Source organism: Tursiops truncatus, chromosome 18 (assembly GCF_011762595.2).
Source record: "Tursiops truncatus isolate mTurTru1 chromosome 18, mTurTru1.mat.Y, whole genome shotgun sequence".
Lineage (NCBI taxonomy): Eukaryota > Metazoa > Chordata > Mammalia > Artiodactyla > Delphinidae > Tursiops > Tursiops truncatus.
The window spans coordinates 76201048-76227335 of record NC_047051.1 but is presented as its reverse complement, the minus strand read 5'-3'; the positions used below and the strand labels follow the sequence as shown (position 1 = coordinate 76227335).

The window sequence follows — 26288 nt, the reverse complement described above, 5'->3', positions numbered from 1 at the left end:
AGCCCAACACGGTGGGCGAGGTTGTGACTGTCAAGCGTGTACTGAATCTTCACGTCAGGAAAGGCTAACTTCTGCGTCATTTAAGTTATATAAACCACTGGTGAACCTCACGATGAGAATCCGAGACTCGGAACATGACTCGTGCTATGGGATGGATCAGACTGAAAAGCAGAGAGAACGGAGCCTGAGTTTTTAAGGTGTCTCTTCAAAATCTTCCCCGTGAAAACGAAAATTTTAAAGCTCCTGAAAGTGCAGCAGAAATCAGTCCCTAGAGAGGTGAAGCCAGCATGTGTCCTGTGGCTTCCCTGAGTCCTGGGCAGTGGAGGTGAAGCCGGGCACAGAGCCCACTTGGCAGTGCTCTGTTCCGCCTTTCGTCTGTGACCACTTTCCACCAGGCGGTCTGCGTGCTCAGCACACTGGACGTGCTCACGGCCACACCCCTCCACGCCTTCCTCTCCCTCCTCCGCCCCACTCTCCCTCCCCAGCAATGAGATCACCAGGGCTTGCCCACACGCCTGCAACACAGACATCAGCACTCTTCCAGGAGCTGCCAGGGCAAGGAACGCTCCCACCTGGGCACAGGGACACCCGCAAGGCACACGTCACAAAAACCAAAATTCATTAACAGAAACATAAAGGATTAACTACAACTTACGCCGTACTCTTCTATAGATCTTAAAACACCTAGGGCTGCCAGCAAGCACGGAGGGGGTGTCTGCTCCAGGGCCTCTGCAAATGCAGCCTCATGGACACGCAAAGGCTCACACCAGGCTCACAGCCAGGCCACGCCCGCCACACTCACAGTCACGCCTATGGTAACCAAACTCCACTCACACTCATCATTTCACACCATCACCAGCTTCCTCAAGGGCAGATATTCCTGGACCCTACTTCTCGAGTCCCTTCCCTTTCTCATCAGGGCAGGGAGGGAACAGCAGACACGTGCAAACACTGTCCGAGTGGAGGAGAGCGGGTGCGCTGTGACCACGCCATGAGGAGCGCTGCCCTTCCCCGTAAACGTTCCCCCCGCCTTACACAGGTGACCAGACGCAGGGTTCCCGGGCAAGAGCTCAAGCCTGACAAGGGTCACACGGTGTGGCAGAGTGGCACGCACACAGTGAGCTGAGACCCATCACAACCAAGTTCAAAGTTCTTTCAGCGAGAGGCCGGGATCACGCGAAGCCTCCCAGCTCCGTGGCCTCTGGGCAGAGGGAACGGAGGTCAGGTGGGCACAGAAACAGCTCCTCCGTGACGGGCACAGAGAGGGCGCCACCAAAAGGGTCTCCCCAGGGCTCCCGGGACCACAGGAAGGAGTGACAAGAGAACAAAGGCAGACCCTTCACAGTTCTGAAGAGGCCGATCTGCTTTATGTCACAGACACACGGGATGGCCCACGTTTCTGAACTCCCTGGACTGAAGCAGGGAACGGCCGAAGTAACACGCCCAGCCGTCAAGTCGGGGCTCACCTCCTTGTAGCAGAGCGCAGCTGAGGGCCGGAGAGGGGGTGCGGGTCGCAGGCAGCTCAGGCTCCAGGGCTTGGGGGTCTTCGGAGGCTCCAGGGGCCCCCAGTTGATGGTGGTGTGTGGAGTGCCGTGGTGCGAGGGGTGAGGCAGCGTGTGGTAGGCGGGCGTCAGCGGCACGGGCTTGCTGTCCGCATGCTTGCTGGACGGGGTGACCGAGTGGGAGGGGAGCTGCGCGGGGCACAGGGCGGGAGAGAGCAGAGACACCATTCAGTGTCAGGGGAGCCCTGAGCAAACACACCCGGCCCACCAAGACGCCCCCGCTGGGCAGCCCCAGCCTGTGGGCAGTGCTCTGGACTCTCCAGGTGCTCAGTCTCTGGGCCACTTGGGTTGAGCGGGGAGCTGCTGCTCCAGGCCGCAGGCCGCAGCTGAGCTGGGGTCAGGAAGCAGCGGGGCACTGGGGGTCCAGACCCGGAAATTCCACCTACCACCTTTAACTGCCATGGACTCACATTTGCAAAAAGGTATTTCATTTAGTACAGATACCAGAACTGTATGACAGAACGGGCATTCCCTGCACTGAGAATGTGATTATGGCGAGGGTAATGACTACCTCCCCAGCTGTACTACTCACTGCCTGGTGATTCAAGGGTGGCCAAAACTAGGGCCTGATCCCTGTTTTTGTTTAAAAAAAAAAAAAAAATGCTCCTGGGACACAGTCAGGCCTATTCCTGTCAGTGGCTGCTTTTGTATTACAAAAACAAACTATAATTGTGACAGAGACCATATTGCCTAAAAACCCCCAATATTTACTGCCTGTCTTTTATTAGAAAAATTTTGCCAATCCCTGGGATAAAACATTTTCTCAGAAAAATCAGCTTTAATCAAAACAAAGTTATATAAATCTAATTTCTCAGAAGGACCTTATTAATGGGGTTTATATTCCTAGAAAACCCAGAAGTATTCCATCACACTGACAATTAAATAAGAAAATGTTAAATAAAATAAATAACATTCAAAATTAGCTAAAGAACTCAAATTAGCCGAAAACAATACAGTATGCTTAACAGGAGAAAGAGCTGAGTGGTTCTGCGAGCTGGAAACCTGAGTGAGATCATCATTCGAAAGAACTGAACAGTATCTGAAAAACAGGCTTAAGGGGAAGCCCAGGCTCTAGCTGAGGCTGGGTGTCCAAGGACAGAAGCAGTGGACTCTCTGCAGTGACCACACACCTGTCCTGGGTGTGTGTGTGTGCTGTAATGTGTTAATACAACCACGACAAAATAATTTTTTCAAACTAAATAATTCACAAAAGGGGAAAATTGCGCAAAACATCCCTTCTAGCAATGTCACGATAAGTAACATTTGGTTTTATTTCTCCTTGCTTGTGTAAGTCAAGAGAGGTAGCTTTATGCTAAAGTTAGAGTATTATTCAAGCTGGACACAGCAATCACAGGGAGAACACAGACACCCCCAGAGAGAACCTCCGTAAGAAGAGCACACAACACTGGACAACCCTGCGTGTGGGGCACAGCGCCTTCCAGACAGCGGGGCTGTAACTCCCTTGCCACTATGTGACAAGAACAGGAACGAGAGCGGCCAGCGTCCCGATACACAGCACAGTATTACTTGATGTGACCTTATAAAGGTTAGTGTCAGGCTGTTACAGACAGTCTGAGCGAGAAGGCACTTCCCTCTTCCTTATAAACACACACGTGGACGCACATATGTCCTTGGGATAAATTTAGTCCCGTGAAAGCTAAGCATCTTTAGTATTTTTTAAAAGTATGGAAAAGTTATAAATGGTGGAGCCATTCAAAATGAAACATTAGCTGAAACAAATGAGCAGTTTTAACCCCCGAACTGTTGAGAAATGGCCTAAGACTCTGCACCTGTGACCAGCACGCAGCGCCATGGCCACCGTCCCTGAGCTAAAACTTTAACCCCAAGGATGGCGACCACAGGGGGTAGAAAACTCCCAGTAAAGATCGTCACAGTCTGACAAGGATGGCAAGAAGAACCCACCAGCCAGAAATGCTGTGAGACCCTAGTCATTTGTAAGAAGGTTCTTGCCTGGTTCTTCAATATTATCTGGTAAAGATGATGAATGATCAGATGATTCAATACCAGTATCTTAAGCATGAAACACCAGGAAAGAAAAGTTTTAAACACTGACACTTTGGTGCTGATATATCTTGAAATCTTTAAGTATCTAAAAACTTAAAGAGCTATTGAGCTTTTCTAAAAGTAGAAGATACAGATTTCTTACAATCAAAACAATGAGTCAAAAATTACATTTTAACGCCTTCAACATGAATCTGGTCCTTTTTGTCATCGTAAGTATTCACTGTTTGTTTTTTTGATGAAACACAATAAATACAATTAAAATGCTCAGAAAAGCCCTCTATGGACCAGTGGCTCTCAGGCTTTTGGTTGAAACCAACTTAGGTTACACGACCCACTCTGAGCAAGGCAGCTTCCTAGCCAGGGGCCATGAACTGTGTGTGTGTGTGTGTGTGTGTGTGTGCGCGCGCGCGCGTGTGTGTGTGTGCGCACGCAGCTTCCTAGCCAGGGGCCATGAACTCTGTGTGTGTGTGTGTGTGTGTGCGTGCGCACATGCGTGCGTGCGCGTAGCGATTCACCATCCACTGGCAATGAGCAAGTGCTTGCAGAGAAACACAACGCACATGTTGTGCTTTCCTGACCCAGAGGCTGACTGTGCCTTAAAGCACTCGATCACTTGCTGGCAACCGAACCCAAGGCTGACCCCAGAGTCTGGAGGCGGGAGAGGGACGGGGGCCCTTACGGTGTGAGACGGCACAGAGTGAGGCTTAATGGTGGGGTTTCCCGCAGAGGTGACCTTCGTCTGCTTCTGCAGATGGTCCACCCACTCGTGCAGGTCCTGCTGGTTGCTGCAGGACACTAAGATCCGCTCAATCATGCTCCCTGGAAGAGAGAAACACAGCTGAAACGGGGAGCAGGCGGAACACACACACACGCACACGCGCACCCCCGAGGAGGGCCAACAGCGCTGCCGTCAGCCCCCTGGAAGGGTCGGCAAGGGCCTGCACACAGAGGGCCAGCTGCCTGGTCACCCGGACAGAGGGCATCCACAGAGTCTGTGCCTATCACCTGATATTTCAAATGCATTTCTATGATTTTCACTGTCCTCAAGCTTTGTGATTGTCATTCCTGTCGTTGGTAGCTTTCCCTAAAAAAGACCCCCCCCCAAAAAAAACAATTAGTGATTTTCTAGTAAAGAAGATACCATTAATAAAGTAAATATTAAATGATTTTAGAAATGGCAGAGGAACTGTCTCTGTAACGCAAAAATGCTCTTTTGTTTGTACCGAATGCATGTACAATATGAACCTCTATCTCAAACAAGAAATCGTAATACTAGACTCAAGAAATGAGCCAGCAAAAAGGTACAAGGCAGCAAACCAGAAAAAAAATTTCATCTGATGGGTTACTCTAAACATCAACAGCAGGACACAGAAACATTACACATCGTGATAAAAAAAACTAGCGTCTACAGTGGCTATTTTAAATGATGTTCTTTATGCAAAGGAAGCACAGATTTGCCTTAAAGAAATGCAGAGGAAGTTCCACGTCTGAAAGCAAAGTAAGGAGGAAATTGGAGCAAGAGGAACTGGACAGTAGCTGTGCGTGGTCGTCACCAGACGGGAAGTCGAGAGCTGTGCTGAGCGCTGCACAAAATGCAGAGAAGAGCAGCCAGCCCATCCGCTCTGACAACAGAGGGCCTGGGGAGGGGAGCGGGAACGCCCACGGAGAGGGGCCGGAAATGGGCCGGAAGGGACCAGCACAAATAACAGACACACCACGGAACGCGGTGGCCAAGCAAGTCCTCCGGGAAAGTCTCTCCCTGAGGACTGGGGCCAAGCCGCCCCCGAGAAGCAGGACTCTCAGTGGGGTGGCAGCGGGAGTCCTGCCCTGCAGAGGGCGCGCCGGCAATGCCACAGCCCACAGGCCTCCTGACGTCTACAGGGCGGGGGCCAGGGGTGACGCCGAGCATCCCACAGGGCACGAGGTGGTCTCCCCACCCCTCCCCTCCCGAGACAGGTATCATCCAGGCCACGGGCCACCGGGGCTCAGCAGGCGGGACAGGCTAGCACCGGCACAGCCGTGGTTAGATGCAGACACTACAGACGCCCTTCCAAGAGTCCTAAGGCACAGGGGTGACCAACAGCTCCGAGAACTCTCCAGGAAACAGAGCTGCAGGGCTGCATTCAGCGCAGCGGCAACCCCGGCGGACAGGACGTGCTCACCGTTGCTGGATGTAGCGCTTTTTAACATCCCTCAGAGCCAGAAATGAATACTGACAGTACGTGGACCGTGGGTCACAGCACTTGGAGAGAAAGCCCCCAGGAACCCGTGCACAGGGCGGGAGAACAGTGCTCTGCTGGTGGCATGGCAATGCCAACATCCTAGGGGCCTAAGCCTGCCCCAGACGGCAACCTTAACTCCTGCAGGTCAAAGCAGGGCCCCGACTCAGCCTCCTGGGTGTACAGCACGAAGCTGGAGAACACTGATGGAAAAGGACCAAGGCCACTTAAAGCGGGAGCCGCCAGTGTGGGGGAACCTGAGCAGGTGCTCCCTCAGCCAGACATCAGTCAGCGGCAGGCTTACAGATTAAGAGGTATTATTTTTCTAGGCTTGCCCGTGGTACAGCTGCTTCCTCAATTTTAAAGTGCTCCTTGTGGAGTGTGCGATGACACTCCCCTTCGGGTGGCAAAGCTTTCTGTGCAGGTACAAACAAGCCACGGACACTCTGGACTCAGGACCCACTAGAGCTCTGGTCGGGGACAAAACAAACAATGTGCTGCATATGCAGAAACGCAGCTCGGAGAAAACAAAGGCCGACTCTGTTGAAACAGCATCTGGTGACTAGCCAGGCCTCGAAAAACTGATGGGAAAGGCAGAAGCTTCTGTAACTACACAGAGAGAAGGCAGTAAACCTTGCTAGAAGCTCCTACTAGACAGACAGAAAAAGCATAAAGCACTTAATACCACATTTGAAATTAGCGCACAAAAAAGAAAACATTTCCCCTTGCGTGTTCTTCTTAAATCAGCTCTCATATTCTCTCAAAGAAAATCAGAAAAATGATCAACAATAGAAAGGCTAAACGATCGTCCACTACCACGTACACCACCCGACGTGTGCCCAAGACCCACCTCGGCCGCGGGTCCCCCTCCAGCTAGCCCGCTGCTGTGCCCACCATGTACCAGCCGCCAGGAAAGAAGCGGCACACGACTTGGTGGCGACAGGCTGGCACCGCACCTCAGCAGTCTGTGTCCTGGGGGGCAGCTCCACAAATTTTAGTCTCCTTCTTTTTTTGCTTTGGATTAACACAAGTATCCTAATTTGCACGGTCACATCGAAATGCACAGACAGGACTTGTGTGCACGTATCTGAATGTAACACTATACATACAACACTACACGCAGCCCACAAACAGATGCATGTAGTATTGAACACAAAACTCAAAACAAGCCTGGAAATGATTCTCAGATCCACAATAAACAATTAAATACAAATTTAAAATGTGTTTTACCTGGTATATAAAACCACTCATCCTAGGACTGGCAGACAACATTAGCAAAATATTTGGGAAGAGCAGAAGATATCGTTCATTCTTTTCCTAATGTAAAAGAGCAAATTCAAATAATTGTTTTAAAAACACGTATTTTACAGTTGTGAGAATATTTACAGTAGGCCTTAGGAAATATTATATCATACTTCCTGTTTAGATATTTCTCTCTACCAAATTTCATGAGCTAAATTAAATGGAAACAAAATTATGATAAATTCTTAGACTCACAAGTAGCTCACGTTAACATCTGTTTATAAAATCTGATTAAGGAGTTTAGCTCTGCCATTAACTCTTAATTAGTAAAATCTTCTTTCTGTGGTTGAGAGAAAATGGAGGAAAAGAACCTGTAAGCTTTTAGGGGCAGTGGGTGACCAGGTGGGCCCTTCAGGCTGAAGGAGGGTGGGATAAAATGCAGAGATGGATTTAGTCCACTGGTAGACCCTGGCACTAACCTAAAATCCAACACGCCAACTCAGTGTTTCCACCCACCCCATAAACTTTACCCAATCTACATGAAAGACCTAAGAGCACTGTTCATGTATTAAAACTCATTTGCTTCAATAGGTAAGAAAAGCCCCACAGAGACCACAGCCAAGGACAAACATTCCCAAGAAACTAAAAGGAGACACAGAAAGAGAAACGCAGGCAGCGCTTCCACGCGCCGCCATCGACACACTGCTCACAGAAGTGAAGGAACTGCTGGGAAGCCGTGCCCCGGGCAGGCGCCTCCCAAACCGGCCACGCACAGGAGCCCTAAGAAAGCCGTGCTGGGAATGGCGCTCACGCACTGCGGTACCTCGCTCCCAGCGCACTGAATCAGGACCTGGGACATGTAAATGACGTTGCCCAGGGTCTTAATGTCATCCCCCTCCCAGCTCCGGATGGCTTCCGTCAGGATCTGCAGCTCCAGCTCCTTCCTTTTCCGTACTTCCTGACACTGCGCCTGAGAAGCACAGAACACCGTTAGAAGAAACGGGACTCTTGGAACCTTAGGTTCTGGCCATACTGCTTTGTATCTTACTTCTTAAGACAGATCACCTGGTGAACAATTTGCTTACTTCACAAGTACGGAATCAAGTCAAGAGAGACAAAACACGCAACAGCTCTAGAACGAGAAACACTTTTAGAAAAATATAGCCATTCCTGCCACTTTTAGAAGAAAAAACGTGGACTGGGCAAGAAAAGTATTTTCTGCTTTTACTAGTGAACGCAACAGAGAAGACTGAGAAGAGGGGAAGAAAGAGTAAGTTCCACTTGTGCTGTAAATAAGACACATATTCCAGAAACTCAAGTCAGTCAGACAGCATGACAACAGATTAAAAAAACCAACAGCATTCCATTTCACACTCAGTCACTAAAGACACTGTGGGATGAGGTTAAAAACATGTTCTGAATCACTGTAAGTAGCTCTAGCATTATGTGGTGACTTTTTAAAATTTAAACAATTATCATTTCATTTTCCTGGCGTCCACAGTCCAGTAAAGCCTGAGAGTTTACCAGCCATGGCATAACTACTATATATTTATTTTTATTTCATCAGAGTAAATCCAAATTATACTTCACAAGTAATTTTCTGCATTCGTTTGCCATAATAATGTCTGACGGGGCAAAAAAAACGTGATATGCTTAATCACTTACTGAAAGGTTTTTGAAGGCAGTCATGGATTTCTGAATATCTTGTCTATCTGGATGATAATCCTTTGAATAAAACAGCACACTATTAGCTTTCATAATGAAAAGATTTTCCTTAGAAAGGCGCTCTGTAGACTGGCGCAGGCCTTCCCTAGACTTTTCAACCTGGAACCTGTCCTATTCTTCGCAGCATTAAAGCGCCGTTTCTTAGTCCTCGAGGGGATCGTGGAGCAGAGGGATCTGGACCCTGCCCTGGGGAGGGAGGCCGGCACACGGCCATGCCCAGCCCTTACGGGCCTCTGCTGCTCTGGCACCAGAGGACAGAGGGAACAGCTGTGAAGAAGACTGGATGGGCTGCCCTTTGGGAAACGGTTCCCTACGGCCTAACCAAGCCAGTAACCTGAACCCAAATTTCTCCTGGGCCCACAGCCTGCTATCTGAACACAGAATAAATACGTATCATTAGCTGATTCTTTCACTGTTATTACTCTATGACTTATGTACTTCACAGCACTGTAAGTACGCATTCCTGATATGACACCTCAACACTATGAGCGTTTTCTAGTGACGGGAAAATACCCCGTCAGCAGCAGTGGGTGGAGAGGAACTGAAGGAGCAGACGCTTTTCTACAGCTGAGATAAGGGAAAGCAAGTTCACATTTAACAATGTCATTCTGAAAACCCTGAGCTACGGCCGCTGGTTAAACCCCCTCTGCAGGCTCTGGCCCAGGAGCCCTCTCCCGGGCGTGGCTGGCTGGCAGGCGGGGCTGGCACACGTACCTCCATGTGTCTCTCCAGCTCCTTGAGCAGCGCAGGGTACTTGTCCAGGCGCATGAACGGCTTGCTGAGGCCGGTGGTCAGCACGAGAATGCCTGGGCTGCTGGCGCCCTTCATCTCCATGAACTCGCCCAGCTCTTCACTGACCACGCGCAGCCACGCGGGGAGGGAGAAGAGGCCACCGTTAGAGCCCAGAAGGGCCGCGCCCCCGCCCCAGTCCCACCAGGACTACGAAGTACCACGCGGTGTCCCCGACGCTTCAGAGGCTACCGCTGTCACAGCCCAACACGTGCTGGTTATCTCCAAACACCAGAGGGGCAATCCCCACACAGCTCATGTTCTCGCCCTCAGTCTGAGCAAAACCACGTGCGCGTAACACAGAGCACCTGTGGTTTCCCAGCCACCACCCCCCCACCCACCCCCCATCACGAAAGGCCACCTCAGCGAGGCACTTTCCTGTGGAAGAGTGTGAATGTGAGTGGCCTCCTAAGCGCAAGAACAGGGCCCCGTTACCTGGAACCTCAAGACAGTAAAACGTGTCAGGAGATGCGTCCCAACTACCACCAACTGAATCATGGCGCTGACCCTCCAGGTGCTTTAGTCCCCGAAGGCGGCTGCATGATGCAGCACGATAAAGTAACTCACACATCCTCGGGCTTTAAACTTTCAAAAGCATTTTCGCATCATCATTTCATTTAACCCTCCCAGTGCGTGTGAAGAAAGTTTTCCGCATCTGTAGGTGAGGACACCTAGTATACGCTCAGAAGCTAACTCAGCTCTAAAAGCACGTCTTCAATACCGTACTCCTCCTCTGTCACCCTCACCCTCACCACCTTCCACCTAACGCTCCAGTGGCAACGCCCTCCTGAGCTGCCCCACATCGTGCCCTGTGCCGCCCTGGGGTCTCCAGTTCAGGAAGACCCCAGGAAGATCGGGGGCGCAGCTGTGGGTCAAGCTCTGTCACCCACACATTTGTGGCTCACGTCTGTGACTGAAACTCTGTGCTTCTGTCTCTGCACTGAGGGACAGATGACGTTTATAAAGGGTCCATGGGAGGAAGCCAGTCTATGCCCCTCACTGCTGCCGAGACGTGTCCCTCCAGACACCGGGGGACGGAGGTCACCTGGAATGCAGGCTGTGAAAAGAGGCGGCACCCACCCACTGGGAGGGCGGGACAACCTCGGGGTCCTGAAGAATCACCGAGCCCATCCCCTCTGGGTGCCGGTCAGCTGAACCCGCCTCACGCCTCACCTCCACCCCCAGCTGTACGTGGCCGCCCGCCCAAGCTTCCTAGGACCAGCAGCCCCACTGATGGCTCCTGGCGAAAAACGCGCGGTATTCAGGCTAAACCGTCTGAAACTGCTAGTTCAAAAGCGGTGAATGCGAGAGTCTCCTACGGTACAACCTAGAGTGACTTTCTGTGGGAGGCGTGACAGCAGAGCTGGTGCTGGCACTGCCCACCTCTTACTCTCAACCCTGCACATCGATTCTGCTGACATATCCAAAGGGGAAGGTACCTGACCCGACTAAACCAGCTCAGAAACAAAAGCTTCCAAATGTCAGGCTGCAAACAAATTCATCAACCCCTGGAAAATCAGCCTTATGTCTCTCAAGCAGTAAGACCTCTCTCGGAGACAGCTCCTGTCTGTGCTGGGGCTCGCGACAACGTGGGTGGCCTGAGCCGGAGCGCGTCCTGGCTGCGTACGAAGAGTGACAGGACAGCATAGTTAACAGCACTGCCATCTACCTACCTACCTATACATAGTTTTCTTCAAACATCAACCTTTTAAATAAATATACATACACATTTAGGAGCTATGATCAAAATCAAAGCAAATCATAAAACGGGAAAATGTTCACAAAGTCCTCGTTATAACAACTCAGCATATACAATACACATTTTTCCCACTTCCATCAGAAGGAAGGCTTCATGACGAGTTCCTTCCTGCGAGACAGCCTGCCACGGTGGTGCAATTTAAAATATTTAGCACAGAAGCGGCCTAACTACTTCTAGGGCTCTATGTGCACACGCGCTTGCATAGGCAACACGACCCAACACCTCTGTGCACAGAACTCTGTGCTTTCGAAGAACGGTTTTCCCAGAAAACCACAGGGCTGGGCTTCCGAAGCCAGGCAGGCGATGCTCCGGGACCCTGCTGTGGGGCAGCCTGGCGCTGGCACCGCTGTGCACGGTTCCGTGCTCTGCCATCACCCTGCCTTCCCCTCCTTGCAGGGCTGGCTCTTCCAAGCCTGACCCTCAGGGCTGCCTCCTGGCCCACCTCCCCAAGCTCGGGCAGAGGAGACGCACAGGCAGGAGCGCACGTCAGGGAGAGGGACAGAGCAGGGGCAACGGCACCGGACACGCACTGTGCATCCTTCCCGCCCACGCCACCCCGGGCCTGAGACAGGGGTCATCGTGCACATCTGCAGACGGGAGCCACTGCCAACAGCGGCCGAGCCCAGGCGGGGCCCCCTACCCACGCGCGGCCGCTCCACGTCTTGTGCCCACCACGCCCGCCCTAGCCCTCAAACATTTTCACTCGGAAACGTGCGCCTCTTCAGATCAGCCCACCCATCCCTAACATGCGAGCAGAGAGAAATGATGGCTTTATGGAGGAGACATTTATATTTTACCAGCATTTCTCTGAATGTTGAACAAAGGATCAAGCAGAGTCCCATAAAAATGAAGCTTAATGATACTAACAGTACATTTCGACTCCTTTAAATATAATCCAGTTGGGGCCTTTTCTACCACAAGGAAAATCGTCAAAAAGTCTCTTCAGGCCATTTTTGATATTTCAGTATTATACGTGCAATTTCATAACCATAGTTATGGCAGACAATAATGAATAAAACTAAGCAAGTTATCCTCATCACCCACCCCCCAAAATTCCCTACAACTAAAAATTCATGTGAAATTTTTGCAAAAGCGGAAGTAACTTCTTTTAATATTCACATGACAGCCTTGCAATGCCAGACACGTGCACAGTTAAGAAAGGAAACTGAACTTTTTATAAATCTTTATAGATCACTGAAATAGTTTTTTTTTTGTTTTAAAAACAAATTTAGTACTACAATAAAACCAGACAAAACGGCTGGTTACAGCTTTTCTGACAAAACAAAGGCTCTTTCAGCATAATTTCTACTGAGGCCGGCGATCCTTACACAGCGTACCTCCTCCATATTTACTGAAATGACACCATGGGCCGCAAGACGGCAACCAGGGGAACACACAGAGAGCCATCAAGTAGCCCAGCAAAAAGCCACAGTTAAAGTGCTGGAAAAAACGAAACCCGTAATTCACTCAAAACAGGCAGCCATGAGCCTATTAGGCTACTATCATATGATAATGCAAAAGGTACACGTCAGTTATAATTCAACAGAGCTGGTGCTTCTTTTTTTTGCCATCCAAGGGCAGCTGAACTTTTTTTTTTTTAAACATCTTCATTGGAGTATAATTGCTTTACAATGGTGCATTAGCTTCTGCTGTGTAACAAAGTGAATCAGCCATATGTATACATATATCCCCATATCCCCTCCCTCTTGAGCCTCCCTCCCACCCTCCCTATCCCACCCCTCTAGGTGGTCACAAAGTACCGAGCTGATCTCCCTGTGCTATGCGGCTGCTTCCCACTGGCTATCTATTTTATGTTTGGTAGTGTATATATGTCCATGCCACTCTCTCACTTCATCCCAGCCTCCCCTTCACCCCGTGTCCCCCAGTCCATTCTCAACGTCTGCGTCTTTATTCTTCCCCTGCCAACTAGGTTCATCAGTACCACTTTTTCAGATTCCATATATATGTGTTAGCATAAGGTATTTTTCTCTTTCTGACTTCCTTCACTCTGTAGGACAGACTCTCGGTCTATCCACCTCACTACAAATAACTCAATTTCGTTTCTTTTTATGGCTGAGTAATAGTCCATTGTGTATATGTGCCACATCTTCTTTATCCATTCTTCTGTCAATGGGCATTTCAGTTGCTTTCATGACATGGCTATTGTATATAGTGCTGCAGTGAACATTGTGGTACATGACCCTTTTGAATTATGGTTTTCTCAGGGTATATGCCCAGTAGTGGGATTGCTGGGTCATATGATAGTTCTATTTGTAGTTTTTTAAGGAACCTCCATACTGTTCTCCATAGTGGCTGTACTAATTCACATTCCCACCAACAGTGCCAAGAGGGTTCCCTTTTCTCCACACCCTCTCCAGCATTTGTTGTTTGTAGATTTTCTAATGATGCCCATTCTACCTGGTGTGAGGTGATACCTCACTGTAGTTTTGATTTGCATTTCTCTAATACTTAGGGATGTTGAGCATCTTCTCATGTGCCTCTTGGCCATCTGTATGTCCTCTTTGGCGAAATGTCTATTTAGGTCTTCTGCCCATTTTTCAATCGGATTGTTTGTTTTTTTGATACTGAGCTGTTTGTATATTTTGGAGATTAATCCTTTGTCCTTTGTTTCATTTGCAAATATTTCCTCCCATCCTGAGGGTTGTCTTTTTGTCTTGTTTATGGTTTCCTTTGCTGTGCAAAAGCTTTTAAGTTTCATTCGGTCCCATTTGTTTATTTTTGTTTTTATTTCCGTTACCCCAGGAGGTGGGTCAAAAAGGATCTTGCTGGCTTTGCAGACGCTGCCACCCCAGAACCTCCCGCGCTGCCCAACCATGGTCAACCCTACCGTGTTCTTTGACATCGCCGTCAACGGCGAGCCCTTGGGCCGCGTCTCCTTCGAGGTAAGGGACCTGGAAACCAAGAAGTGACTGCTCATCCAATCCATAAAGCTACGTTAACAGATTGGAGCTGTTTGCAGACAAAGTTCCAAAGACAGTAGAAAACTTTCGTGCTCTGAGCACTGGGGAGAAAGGCTTTGGTTATAAAGGTTCCTGCTTTCACAGAATAATTCCGGCATTTATGTGCCAGGGTGGTGACTTCACATGCCATAATGGCACCGGTGGCAAGTCCATCTACGGGGAGAAATTTGATGACGAGAATTTCCTCCTGAAGCATACGGGTCCTGGCATCTTGTCCATGGCAAATGCTGGCCCCAACACAAATGGTTCCCAGTTTTTCATCTGCACTGCCAAGACTGAGTGGTTGGATGGCAAGCATGTGGTCTCTGGCAAGGTGAAAGAGGGCACGAATACTGTGGAAGCCACGGAGCGCTTGGCATCCAGGAATGGCAAGACCAGCAAGAAGATCACCATTGCTGACTGTGGACAAATCTAATAATAAGTTTGACTTGTGTTTTATCTTAAAAAAAAAAAAAAAAAAGAATCTTGCTGTGATTTATGTCACAGAGTAGAACTGATGGTTCTGTATATACATTTTCAAGATTCATACTCAGAATTCAAACTAACACAATGTAAGGATCATAAGACTGTAAATAAGACTTTAAAACTGCTAAACACTACGTTTAAATCAATGCTGAAAAAGTATATTGACATATATACACTAACATGTATGAAACAGATAACTAATAAGAACCTGCTGTATAAAAAAATAAAATTAAATTTAAGAAGAAAAAAGTATATTCAAGCAAAAAAAACAGATTTATCTACCCCTAAGTGTGGCGGCTTTTAAGACTAGAACAAACGTAGGGAAGCGGGAAAGAGGCCACAAGCTAGGGTCCCAGAATGGAAAGTGAAGGCCGACAGAGGCCACCAGCCCGCCGCGAGCCTCCTCTCAACCCCCCGACTTACGCTTCAGAAGCAGGGTCTGACGTGCGGGCGGAGTGGGCGCTCTCGCTGCCCCAGGACCTCAGGAGGGCACACAGGCAGCGCATCCTGCGGCCTCCACGCTCTCCCGCTGTCTCCGGGCTCACAGGCCCAGAGCCTGACCTCAGTCCACCCGCCTCCCGCTCCGGGACTCGCCACGTGGAGGAGGGCAGAGGTCCCCACTCAGAGCCGCATCTGTATTCTCTCCCTGCTATTCTGAGGAAAAGCTCCACTGAGGTTTCAGCTACGACACAAGCAGTCATTAACGTAATAGTACAGAAGAGAGGAAAACAGCACAGGCTTGCGAGCATTCCCCTTGAACGTCTACACATTTTGGGAAACTTCAACAGTCTGAACTGCTTTAAATGTCACCTTCAGCACGAGCCTCACATCCACCCTCTTTTCATACTTTCAACCCACCCCTGGGGGATCAACCCCTGACCAAAAGGGGGAAGGAGAGAGCAAAATTGAAAAGGTGTGCAATTTTACCCTAACATTCTATTTGCTGTTCATCTCCCCCATGGCTGTGTCAGCAATTCCTGAGGAATTTTCAGAGACACGAATGTAATCTCTGCATTTCACCGGTGTGGAAATTCCATTTAACTTGTCGTTCTCAGGAGTGGATGCCGGAGCATGTAACTGCATCCATGCTTCACGGTTTAACTAGGAAGGTACATGCTAACACTGCCCACGCTCCCAGAAGCGTGAGGAAGAAGAAGACCCGACGGGTTTTTCATTTCTGTGGTCGCCGTGTATCCTAGTCTCTCTTCTTTCCATCACCGTGTCAAAGACTGCTTGCTTCGCTGCAGGACTGGAAATGCTTTACTACAAATGGAGGTTCAGTATTTAAGCACACGGAGAAGCAGTAAACACCCAGAGTCCAGATAAGACAATAAAGCAGTTCGCATTATTGAGCCTTCATCGTGCTCAGTCGACAGTTTACATGTTCTGCTTCACGCCTACAGTACCCTATGGCCAGCGCTCTCAGAGAAGAGGGGTGACCTCCTGAGACCCATCTGCTTCAGAGAGGCAATGCGGGCTCAAACCAGGTCTGACGGACCCAGAGGCCCTGCCACCAGGCCCACACAACCCAGGCGCACACACAGGGATGCTACGCTGCCACCTCAGCTCAATCTCAGCAATGCCTGCTTCCCAGCACAGTTTCTAAGCTTTAAACCGAAATACTTAGGAGTAAGCTGAGGTTAAATATTTAAATCACAAGCACAGTGGCGTTTACCCTGATGCGACGAACACAACTTCTTCACTTATGGGTTAAACAATGACTGAACTGCTATTTATGGCTGAACTGCCGTTTTCAGAAGAAACCATAAATATTTTCTAAAACACTTATTAATACAAACGTGTGCCCTTCTGGGAGCAGAAACAGAGCCTCATCACCCACTCCGTCTGCAGGCTGAGCCCGCGGTCCTCGCCGCAGCCCAGGGTGCCCAGCCCTCCTCCGGGACACAGGTACGGCCTTGTCTCACCAAACAAGCAGGAAGTCAATCTGTCCACTGTTTCACTTGTTTCACCGCTGCTTCGGGGTGAAAAGCTAAAGCTAACGGTCTCCAGCTTCACGTTTTCCTAAGAAATCCAGGCCTCACTGTGAATGCACATTTACTCCTACAGCAAGCGTACTTCTGTCTCACGTGGTCTGGTGTTTACGCGCTGAGGAACGCCATTCCAGCAGCCCGGACTCAGCCTGCAGCCGCATTCCAGAACACTTACCAGCTCCTCCAACCCACTGTCCAAGGGTATGAGCTGAAGGGGAGACTTCAAAACACATCCTTTTCTATTATAAAAGCACTAAGCAGGATTTCAAAGACTCCCAACCAGTACTTCTCAGGCACTAATTCCGAGGGTAATTAAAATGATCATCTTTGAATAAACGCGTGAATGTTCGCACTGCACTGCACGTAATATCTGACAGAAACGAGCTGCTCCGAGGGGACCCCATGACGCCACTCCCCGCTCGGGGAAGCAAGTCCCGGAGACGCACCTGTGCTCCGTGAGGACGCTCACTGCAGACGGGTGGTTGGCACAATACGCAAGGTACAAGGTCTTCATCTGCGGCATCAGGTTTAGAAAGCAGCCTCCGACTCTCTGCTGAGCTTCAGGCATCCTGGAGAGGAGAGGCACAAGGGAACCATCCTGAGTGCCACAGACAGTGGTGGACGTGGGAACCATGCGGGAGGAGGGCCTGTGCACCACCCCACAGAAACGACACACACGAGTCCCAGACTGTATGTGCTCTGAACACGAGCCAGCGGGGGGAGAGACCTGCCTTGGAAGCCGCCCTGCCATAAAGCAGCCAACCAAGCCCGTCCTTTTCTCCAGCGTCCAGACGCCAGGACCTGTGCACAAGCCCAGGATTCCTTGGGCAGTGAGAAAAATAATGCCATGAAGCCTTCAATTGTGTGTAAAATAAGGAGAAATATAATGTGGTTACTTGGTCGGTAAGGTTTTCTACTGAAGGAGCATCACGACAGGCAGATGAGAAGATACAACAGCCCTCTTTCCCTTTGGGCAAAGGCTGGAGGGAGTCAGCGGTAGGCAGAGAGACAAGCATGCCCATGGAACCTACAGGCAATCATCGTCATCATCACTGACGTGGGAAAAAGACGCGTCCAGAGCAGGAAGGGCACCTTAATCCTGGGGGAGGACGGGCCAGCTGTCAACAGCATTTCCCTAACGCAGCGGCCTAACCCTGACCGGGCGTGTGCTGCTTCTTGCGAGTTTCACTGCTCAGTTCATTGACTCAGACCTGAAGCCACAGTTAGCTAGCACCTGCACTTTTAGCAGACTCTTCTCCAGTGTGAACTTAGCCCTAAGTGGGTTTTTAATAGCCTTCAGGGATTAGTCACAGTTCCGTGTATCTGCAGGAGAAACAGTCACTGACTCAACAAATTAACTTCAACCATTCATTCAGGCACTGCGAACAGATTAAAAACAGAGAAAGAAATGATCTCTACCTAAAAAGTGACTGCAGTCTTTTAGGGGAATACAAAACAAGTTCAAAAATGAACTGACTATAAGACAGAGATGGTGTCTCAATTTTCTGAGACGCAAACTGCAGCAGCGCTCAGAGGAGGACAGTACACACCTCCAGGAGAGGGAAGAAGACCGGCGTCCTTTCCAAGTCACCAAGGACCAGGCATCACACGCAGCCAAGCACGCCTTCCTCAAAGACACAGTGAGGCTACCTGCTTGCTACCAGGGTCCAGGCACCTAAGACACATCTATCGAGACTATGACACACTGCATTTGAGCAGGCGATGGTCATACTCAGACACAGTGAAACAGGAGGAGGCTGGCTTCTACAACCAGAAATCCAGCAGGGAACCCCGACTGCCCAGCTGAGGGGACTGAAAGCAACGGCAATCATGGGACGTCAGAGTTTGGCCAACAAAAACAGAACACTGCCGGAGACAGGGCACAGGAAGACGAGAGATGCACTATCTACATGATGGAGTTACTGCAACGGCATACACACTGCTCAGCGCTGGGCTACACGCTGTCGTGACGTCACTTCCCACCTGGTCCAACACCACAGCCCCGATGCACTCAAAGGAGAATGTAGTTAAAATCTAGGTCTAGGGACTTTCATTTCTTACATGTCCATGGATTATATACGGACAATGACTTCACTATACAAGGTTTTCTTTCTCTTTTCTTTCCTTCCTTCCTTTTTCTTTCTTTCTTTCTTTTGACCTGTTGAGCCTTGGTCCTAGAGTTTGATGACCTCTCTTGGACCAGTTCTGCAGGAATTCACTACACTTGCCCCCCATCAGTTTATAGAGCCCTCATAATCCATCAGCTCGCCAGAAGGCACCAGCAGACAGAGCTCAGAAAGGTTACATGGGCAGTCCTAACACGGAGCCCAGGTCTTGTGCCAACACGCCTCACACGTAACACCGCCTAGAGCACTGAAATAACGGGGCACACAAAACTCACAAAGACCATCAACGTGGAATATGACTTAAGAACTGAAACAGAGGATCTTCACTGTGGTTCTCTCTTGTGCTTCTAGAGGTGGTTTTTAGAGCATGACAACGTGTAGGCAGGGCCCCCAATGGCTGTGGAGGCCACAGGGCTGCTTGTCAGCCGCATCTACCTGCAGCCTCCTGGTGGCCCAACGCCCAGCTCTGACCATGGGTACGGGGTCAGCAGTGGTCTGATAAGTATGGTTTTACCACTGACCTGATGACAGGAGGGATGTTACTAATGGCCTGATAACAGGTGGTTGTTACCAATCAGTGGTCTGATAAGGGGGGTGTTATCAACCGAGGATCTGATAACAGGTGAGGCGTTATCAATGGTCTGATAATAAGAGGCGGGGTGACACAAACAGTCCAGCCAATAGTCTCTGTAGCAAGAGGGGATAGCCAAGGGCCTTTCTCCTTCCCTAGAGTAAAAAGGAATGAATCCCAGGAAAAACCTGAGAAATCAGAACTGCTACACCATTTCCCCCGCAGAGCACATTTATTCCTGCCGGTAATGCCAGTTGGACAGACAGGGGGTTCACAGTCCGGTAACCACCGATTTCCAAGGGGACACGAAGATCAGCACGACGGCACGGCTGCGCGCCAGGTGAGCCTCAGGTGAGCCTCAGCACGCAGTTCGCAGACAGCATCGAGAGAGGTGTCTACACGAGTGGCCACAAGCGCCCACTCGCAGGAGCCTCAGGGGCCGCCGGCAGCCCCCGGCAAGTCCTCTCCTGCTCAACCCCAAACCCTAAACGTGGACGACCCTCCTAAGGGTGCCAGAGCCCCGGGAAGGGGCAGCATCTGAGGCTCTGGCGGGAGGAGTCCCTTCCCACCAGCCAGCAGCTCTCTCAGGCTCCCCGCCCCGGGCCATCTGCCCGAGTCCCCGCACACGCCACTGGTCTGCCTCACTTTCTGAATTCCCTAGACTCTTAAGGTTCTAGTGCTGGACATGTGCTTTGAAATCACGTTTCTATGGAAGCTTGCAGTCTCAACAAGTAAGGAAATTATGGCAAGAGCTACTCAGGGGCCTCCCAGGTGACAGCATGGCGGGCCAGGGGCAGAAGGTCAGCTTCTGACGCGGAGTCCACCGTGGAGACTCCGCCACTGAGGTCAGAGGTGATTCCCATGATCGGAATCACCTGGGTCAGTGCGCCATCAACCCCAAATCACCTCCAAATAGGCTCAAGTCCTACGCTCTGCTCTTTAATAAGGACGCGGCCCAGGCAAAACCAGACCTGCGCTCTGCATCTGAGCCCGTCTATTCTACAGAGTCGAATATTATCTCTGGGTCACCCATGCCTGCTATTATTTGGATGGTTCAAAAAAACAACTTTCAAACAAAATGAACTACATCCTCTCGTTCAAATTTGTATTTTGATAATAATCTAAAACAAATACTATTTTACTGTGAAAATGTTACAGTAATGGTCCGTTATAAAAATGAATTTATTTATATCTTAAGATACACTTTATAATTAACTTTTGAACAAAATCAGGACACAATGTGTATTTAACCAACAGCAATTACACTACATGCTTATTTATTAAATACTTTCTTCTACAAGCCGAAGGCCTACAATACATGAGAACTGGCGGGCACTCAGTCTACAATACGCTAAAGAGGGTCTGCAGTAAACGAGGCGCAACGTGCAGGTGAAGAAACGCGGGGAGAGGGGCAGGCTGGGACTGGGACTGACTGTGTCCACTGGGCTGAAGGAACCAGCGGGGTTTCAGTAAGACGAACAGCAGGAGGAAGTGGATCCAAACGGAGGGGACAGCAGGCAGGGCTGGGTGGGGGGTCACCTCTCAGCAGCCCTGCTCCCCGCCCCAAGGGTGGCGGGCAGTGACAGAGGCCGGCACAAGGCGGGGAAGGAGCGGGAGAGACGGGCGGGAGCCCCTCGGGGAGGGACCCCGTCAGACTGCCACCACGCGGGAGCTCATCTCCTAACTTAGCTCTCCCCCCACGAGGCGGCCTGTACAAGCACCTCGAAGGCCAGTCTGTAAAACGCAGCTGTGAAGCAACACATGAGTAACCGGGCGCCAGCCGAAGCTCCTGAGCAGAGCTCTGACCGGAGGCTGGGGGAGAAATGGACACGCAGGGGCCACCTGGAGGCCGAGGCCTGCTCAGGAGTCCGTGCAGGACACAGGGAGGACGAGGCCGGCCTGCGCCAGGGCAGTGTCAGCACAAGGGCAGGGCACACGCTACCACAAGAAAGAGAACTCCTTTCAGCCAGAAGAACGCCCGGAAAGAGAATACCAGCTACAAGACTCTGGGCGTGGGGTGACCCGTGAGGGAGGGGGAACAGGAGAACTAGCAAATGCATGAACGAACGAATGAATGAGCACACAAGTAAGTGATGAGACAGGCTGGACCACCCCGACAAGGGCGGCTGGCACAAGCTGCAGGGACCTCGGGGAACACGCTCGATCCTAGAAAACCCAACCGTGGAGACATTCCGTCTAAAGTAACTTTTACAAAAGAGAAGTCAATTTTACTAACAGGAAGGGTTTCTAACTACTCTTTGAAAATCATCCTACAAGGTGCCTGAGGGCGAGGCGGCCCAGCCCTGCCCTGAGGCTCCCCTCCTGCCTCAAGGCTTCAACCGCAGCCCACTCCCCCCTCAGGTATCTCTCCCCCTCTAGAACCCTAATCCCACATTTGGGCTTGGCTCCCATTCCTGGCACAGAGCTCCTAAAACCCCTGTCATTTCCTGAGTGCCAGGAGCATCTTCTGTTACCCATACCGCGCCCCTTTAACCACACCGGGGCTTGGGCTGATCCCCCAGACGGCTTCAGGATGGGGGGGGCCTGCCGGGGGAACCCACCACGTGATTGGAGGGTGGGGACTTCAGCCCACCCCAGACCTCCACGGAGGGTAGAGGGGCCTGAGACTGGGAGGATCGCCAGCGGCCAACGATGTATTTAATCAATCTCAGCTCTGCAACGAGACTGCCGTAAAACCCCCGAACGCCGGGGCCCCGGGGCTTCCGGGCTGCTGGACACATGAAGGTGCTGGGAGGGTGGTCCCCAGGGAGGGCATGGGAGCAACGTGGCCGCCCACACGGTGGCACGTAAGGTACGAAGCCATGCGCACCCCAGGCCCTGCTACACACCGTGCTCTCTCCCTCTTCAGGGTTCTTCAGCCCTGCTTCCCCGACCCCGCTGGCCCCAAGCCAAAGAATCACCACTCAGGGGAAGCCTTTCTTCTTTTTCTGAATAGTCAGTAGATCCCTCCTGTGAAAATAGTCTAAAACACAGCTTTTACTATAAAAGTTGATATACCCCAAGGATTCAAAATAACCTAGTTTCCAGAGACTTCCCAGGCGCAGTCAGTGGTTAAGACTTTGCCTTCCAATGCAGGGGGTGCAGGTTCAATCCCTGGTCAGGGAGCTAAGATCCCACATGCCTCGCGGCCAAAAAAAAAAAAAAAAAAAACCAAAACATAAAACAGAAGCAATATTGTAACAAATTCAATCAAGACATTAAAAATGGTCCACATCAAAAAACTAAATAAATAAAATAACCTAGTTTCCACCTTTAGAAATGTGAATTCTAAAATTATGCTAAACCTGATCCTTTAAATGCCATTTATATCAATCTGAATTTTGCAATTTTTAGCATCTTACTTACTTGGTACATTCTTCTAAAGACTGTACAAGCATTTGCTGGAAAGAACATATTTCTTCTAGATTTCCCATTAAATATGAAGTGTTTGCTGAACTTAACCTAGAGCCGAGAAAACAACAGGAGAAATAAGTGAGCAGTTTTACTTACATTCCTCTCCTCTCCCAGCCCAGCACCCTATTAAAAGTCTAATAAACAAAGTGCTCATGTCTATAGGAAACTGCTGCTCATTCTGTTCCAGTAGCTCAGCCTCTGTTCTCTGAAAATACGAAGGAACAGCCAAGGTGACGACTCTTTCACGCTTGGCACAATTATCTAACTTACTTCTCAGTGGTCTGCAGTGGCCGCAGATAGGTTGAAAGCACAGTCTGAAGTTCTTTAGAATATTCATTTTCTGTTTCCAAAATATTCTGTAGCACCTACAACAAATGATGAATAAATATTATTTGACATTAAGATGTATAAGCATTGGCAAGTTCATCACCATTGTTCAATTCACATTGTTGCTTCTATGTAATACTAACTTGTTTAATATCATCAGTCACTCCCTGTGATTAACTACTAAATCCATGTAATGAACTGTTACCAAGGCTACACGACTGACTTCATCTCACCGCCAAGCACATCCGACACAGGTATACCTAGAATGAGGCCAGAATGAATTCATCATCAGATAAGTAATGCCGAGTCCGTTTAGAAAGAAAGAAGGACCCACTGATACTCGCAACAGCGTGGATGCGTGGATGACTCTCTGCAACACTGTGCTGTGCAAAAGACGCCATTCGCAACAAGGACATTCCGCACAGTCCATCGACGGTAAGTCCAAGCACAGGCAAGACTAACCTACGATGGCAGAAATCAAAGGTCGGGGGTGGGAGGAGGTGACAAAGCGGAAAGGGGCATGAGATAAGTTTCTGGAGTAATGGACAAGTTCTACATCATGGTTTGGGTAGCTGTGACACAGATACATATACCTATCAAAGCTCACTGACCTGTATTCTTAAAATCTATGCATTTTGACATATGGAAAGTCTATCAACTAAAAATAACATGAAGTTCACCCTTTATACGGTGTCTAGTAAATCTCAGTCCATTTCTGGGAACCTCAGACTTTCATTAGAGAAGATGATCAACTCAGATCATCCTATAAACATTAAAAATTAAAGGTCTACCAGTGTAAAGCAACCTTTATATAGCCACTATTGTATTTAAAGATAGGAGGATAATTATAAATCAACCTTAACATAAAAATGTTTCCTGATACCCTACAGCAAATATAGCCAAAATCAGTTAACAACTCTTAAAAACATAAACACAAGTACAAAACAGCTGAACTAAAACACGTGCCCCTTTCCATCAGCAATCGCCGAGAGCAACTCTCCTCCCTGGGCAGGGCGGGACGGCTCCGGGTCTGCAGGTGGAGCCTGATGGAGCCCAGGTGCAAAGGTGGCCTTCTACTAACTCCTGATGCACGCTACCCTCTGGGCACGAAGGTGCCCTACCCATAGTATCTCCAATCCTCGCAAAAACCTTCCTTTTACAGAGGGAAAGAGTAAAAGCAGAGAGAGGTTAAGTAACTTATCCAGAGCCAGGATGTGAGCCTTCAGCTGACCCTGCACTGCCTCACGCTGCCTTCTCCAGCCACAGGCTAAGGGCTGCAGTAGAAGCAAGTAAGATCCTTTCCTCAGCTATGGTTTCCATCCCGCTCTGCTAGAGAGCCAGCATCTTCCTCAGTCAGAAAATCATACTATGTATACTTTCTGAGGATCTACTGCATGCGCTAAAATGTGCTGTCCGTCTTCCAAAACTGACACATCAGCCTAAATTAATCCTGCAAAAGAAATCATACAGAATAAAGGTATCAAACACGCTCGGTTTTCTCCCACGATTTCTGATAATCAAAATGCATGTCTAAACATTAAAGGAAAAAGTAATCATTAAGCTAGATTTAGATTTCAACACTAATACAAGCAACACGGATTATTATTCTGCTCACTGCTGTCTTCTGCATTCTCGAGGAGAGTACAGTCATTCATGAGTAAACGCAACCCTGATTAGATAACTCACATACTACACTATGTAAGATGAAGAGAATCAGGCTCTTTCACTGACTCTCAGCTCTGGTTTCGCCCCTGAATGGACCTATTCACAGATGCCTGGTGGAGCGGGCGGAGGAGGAGGGGTTTCTCCAGGAGACCCTCCCTTTGCGGGGAAATGTGGGTGCTGATCTTACAGTTACAACGCCTCCCCTCAAAGAAATACTCAGTGGACCCAAGGGTCCAAAGACTGGAGAACAGAGAGAACAGTGTGGCCCTGCCACTGCATGCCCACAGCATACACTTTAATCCACCCTGTATCCTGCAAAATGACGTGAAGCAAACAAGCCAAGCGTAATGAGTCCTTGAGCTAAAACAATGAAAGTTAAATCTGTCACAGGTGCGCGAGACAAAAAGCCCTTTCTGGATGTGAAAGTGAACACTAAACTATGATTTCATGTCTCAGTTACAACTGTTAGGAACTGTTAGCAGCACTGCTTAGGACGTGCTCGGAAACCTCTACACCTGTCTTCTAAAACAGAAAAACAGCTCCTGTGCGAGGGAAGAGGAGAATCCCTGCGTGGCAACAGCAGGCGCACGGGCACGAGGAGAAGAAGAAAACGGCATTTCTTCCATCGCAGCATGAAGCAGAGCAAGCAGATACAAAAGCTTCCCAGAGAATGTACCAGAAGCAATGCCAAAGAAAAGACTGCAGCGATTGTGACAGTTAAGTTGGTAAATTTCAACTACTAGTTGTAAACATGATCTCCAAATAAGTGCTCAAGTCAAGCTCTATAGTAATCCCACCCAAACCATCCAAGTTACACTTAGCTTCTCACAAACACACGACCAAGACTTGCTAAGTGAGGCATGCTGGCGCCGACCGTCCACGCTGCCAGGAGGCCACACGTCCCTCCCCGAGGTCGGCGGCACGCCTGTGTGCTCCGGCCATCACCTGTCTCCCCCTTCTTGACTTCTGCACACTCTGGCTGCTGCAGGACCCCATGAGACCTCACAGCCCGGCTGCCACAGCTCCATCACACAAAGGCTGGTCCAGAGAACGCGAGCAGCTTTCACAGGAAGAGCAGCCTTTACTCGGCACCATGAGGAACAGCCGGGCTGAGCCCAGCCGACACAAGCTCTCCCCGAGGCGGGAGGCGTGGAGAGCCCAGTCGGGTCAAACAATGGTGCCACACAGGAGGACGACATTGGGCAAGCCACACAGACAATCCCTGAACTGTCAGCCGTTACAGCAAAGCAAAACAAAGGACCAACTCATTACCCTGCAGACCACAGAAACTCACTTCATTATTGCCGGCGAAGGAGTGTAGAGCAGCGCCCATTTTACAAATGAGTCACAACTTCCACTGCAAATTTTGGTAGCTGCCGTATGTTCTATTTTATGTGTCATTGATAGTCCTTTAAAAATAAATAACT

At 49.6% G+C, this 26288-nt stretch overlaps 2 protein-coding genes across 18 annotated transcripts in view; one reads left to right on the top strand and one right to left on the bottom strand.

The window, feature by feature from the left end:
* ARHGEF7 (Rho guanine nucleotide exchange factor 7) overlaps positions 1 to 26288 on the bottom strand; it is a 169318-nt gene that overhangs the window by 60343 nt on the left and 82687 nt on the right. For 15 of the 16 annotated variants that reach the window (XR_012327785.1, XR_012327786.1, XR_012327788.1 and 12 more), the window contains 10 exons: positions 23140 to 23234; positions 22822 to 22917; positions 17205 to 17327; positions 9488 to 9626; positions 8714 to 8773; positions 7872 to 8018; positions 7037 to 7123; positions 4593 to 4671; positions 4267 to 4406; positions 1467 to 1691 (listed from right to left, as the gene is read on the bottom strand). Coding sequence is in view for 11 of the 16 variants with exons in the window: in XM_073795417.1 (XP_073651518.1) it covers positions 1467 to 1691; positions 4267 to 4406; positions 4593 to 4671; positions 7037 to 7123; positions 7872 to 8018; positions 8714 to 8773; positions 9488 to 9626; positions 17205 to 17327; positions 22822 to 22917; positions 23140 to 23234 (1191 nt within the window). In the remaining 5 variants the exon portion in view is untranslated. The remainder of the gene's footprint in view (positions 1 to 1466; positions 1692 to 4266; positions 4407 to 4592; positions 4672 to 7036; positions 7124 to 7871; positions 8019 to 8713; positions 8774 to 9487; positions 9627 to 17204; positions 17328 to 22821; positions 22918 to 23139; positions 23235 to 26288) is intronic. The other variant, XM_073795413.1, reaches the window with a different exon arrangement.
* On the top strand, positions 13519 to 14765 carry LOC109547601 (peptidyl-prolyl cis-trans isomerase A-like). 2 transcript variants are annotated; one of them, XM_019920993.3, is made up of 2 exons: positions 13519 to 14224; positions 14292 to 14765. In XM_019920993.3, the coding sequence occupies exons 1-2, from the start codon at positions 13814 to 13816 to the stop codon at positions 14715 to 14717; spliced, it is 837 nt and encodes a 278-aa protein (XP_019776552.2). In that variant the 5' UTR covers positions 13519 to 13813; the 3' UTR covers positions 14718 to 14765. The 2 variants fall into 2 exon arrangements, with proteins under 2 accessions (XP_019776552.2, XP_073651522.1); XM_073795421.1 differs by having other exon boundaries at positions 13519 to 14765.

What these genes read in the sequence shown, in the direction of transcription:
- LOC109547601 (XM_019920993.3), top strand. Translation starts at nt 13,814, where the DNA reads ATGTGCCTCTTGGCCATCTGTATGTCCTCTTTGGCGAAATGTCTATTT. An exon ending in TGGGCCGCGTCTCCTTCGAG is followed by an intron (nt 14,225 to 14,291) that starts GTAAGGGACCTG and finishes AACAGATTGGAG; the next exon opens with CTGTTTGCAGACAAAGTTCC.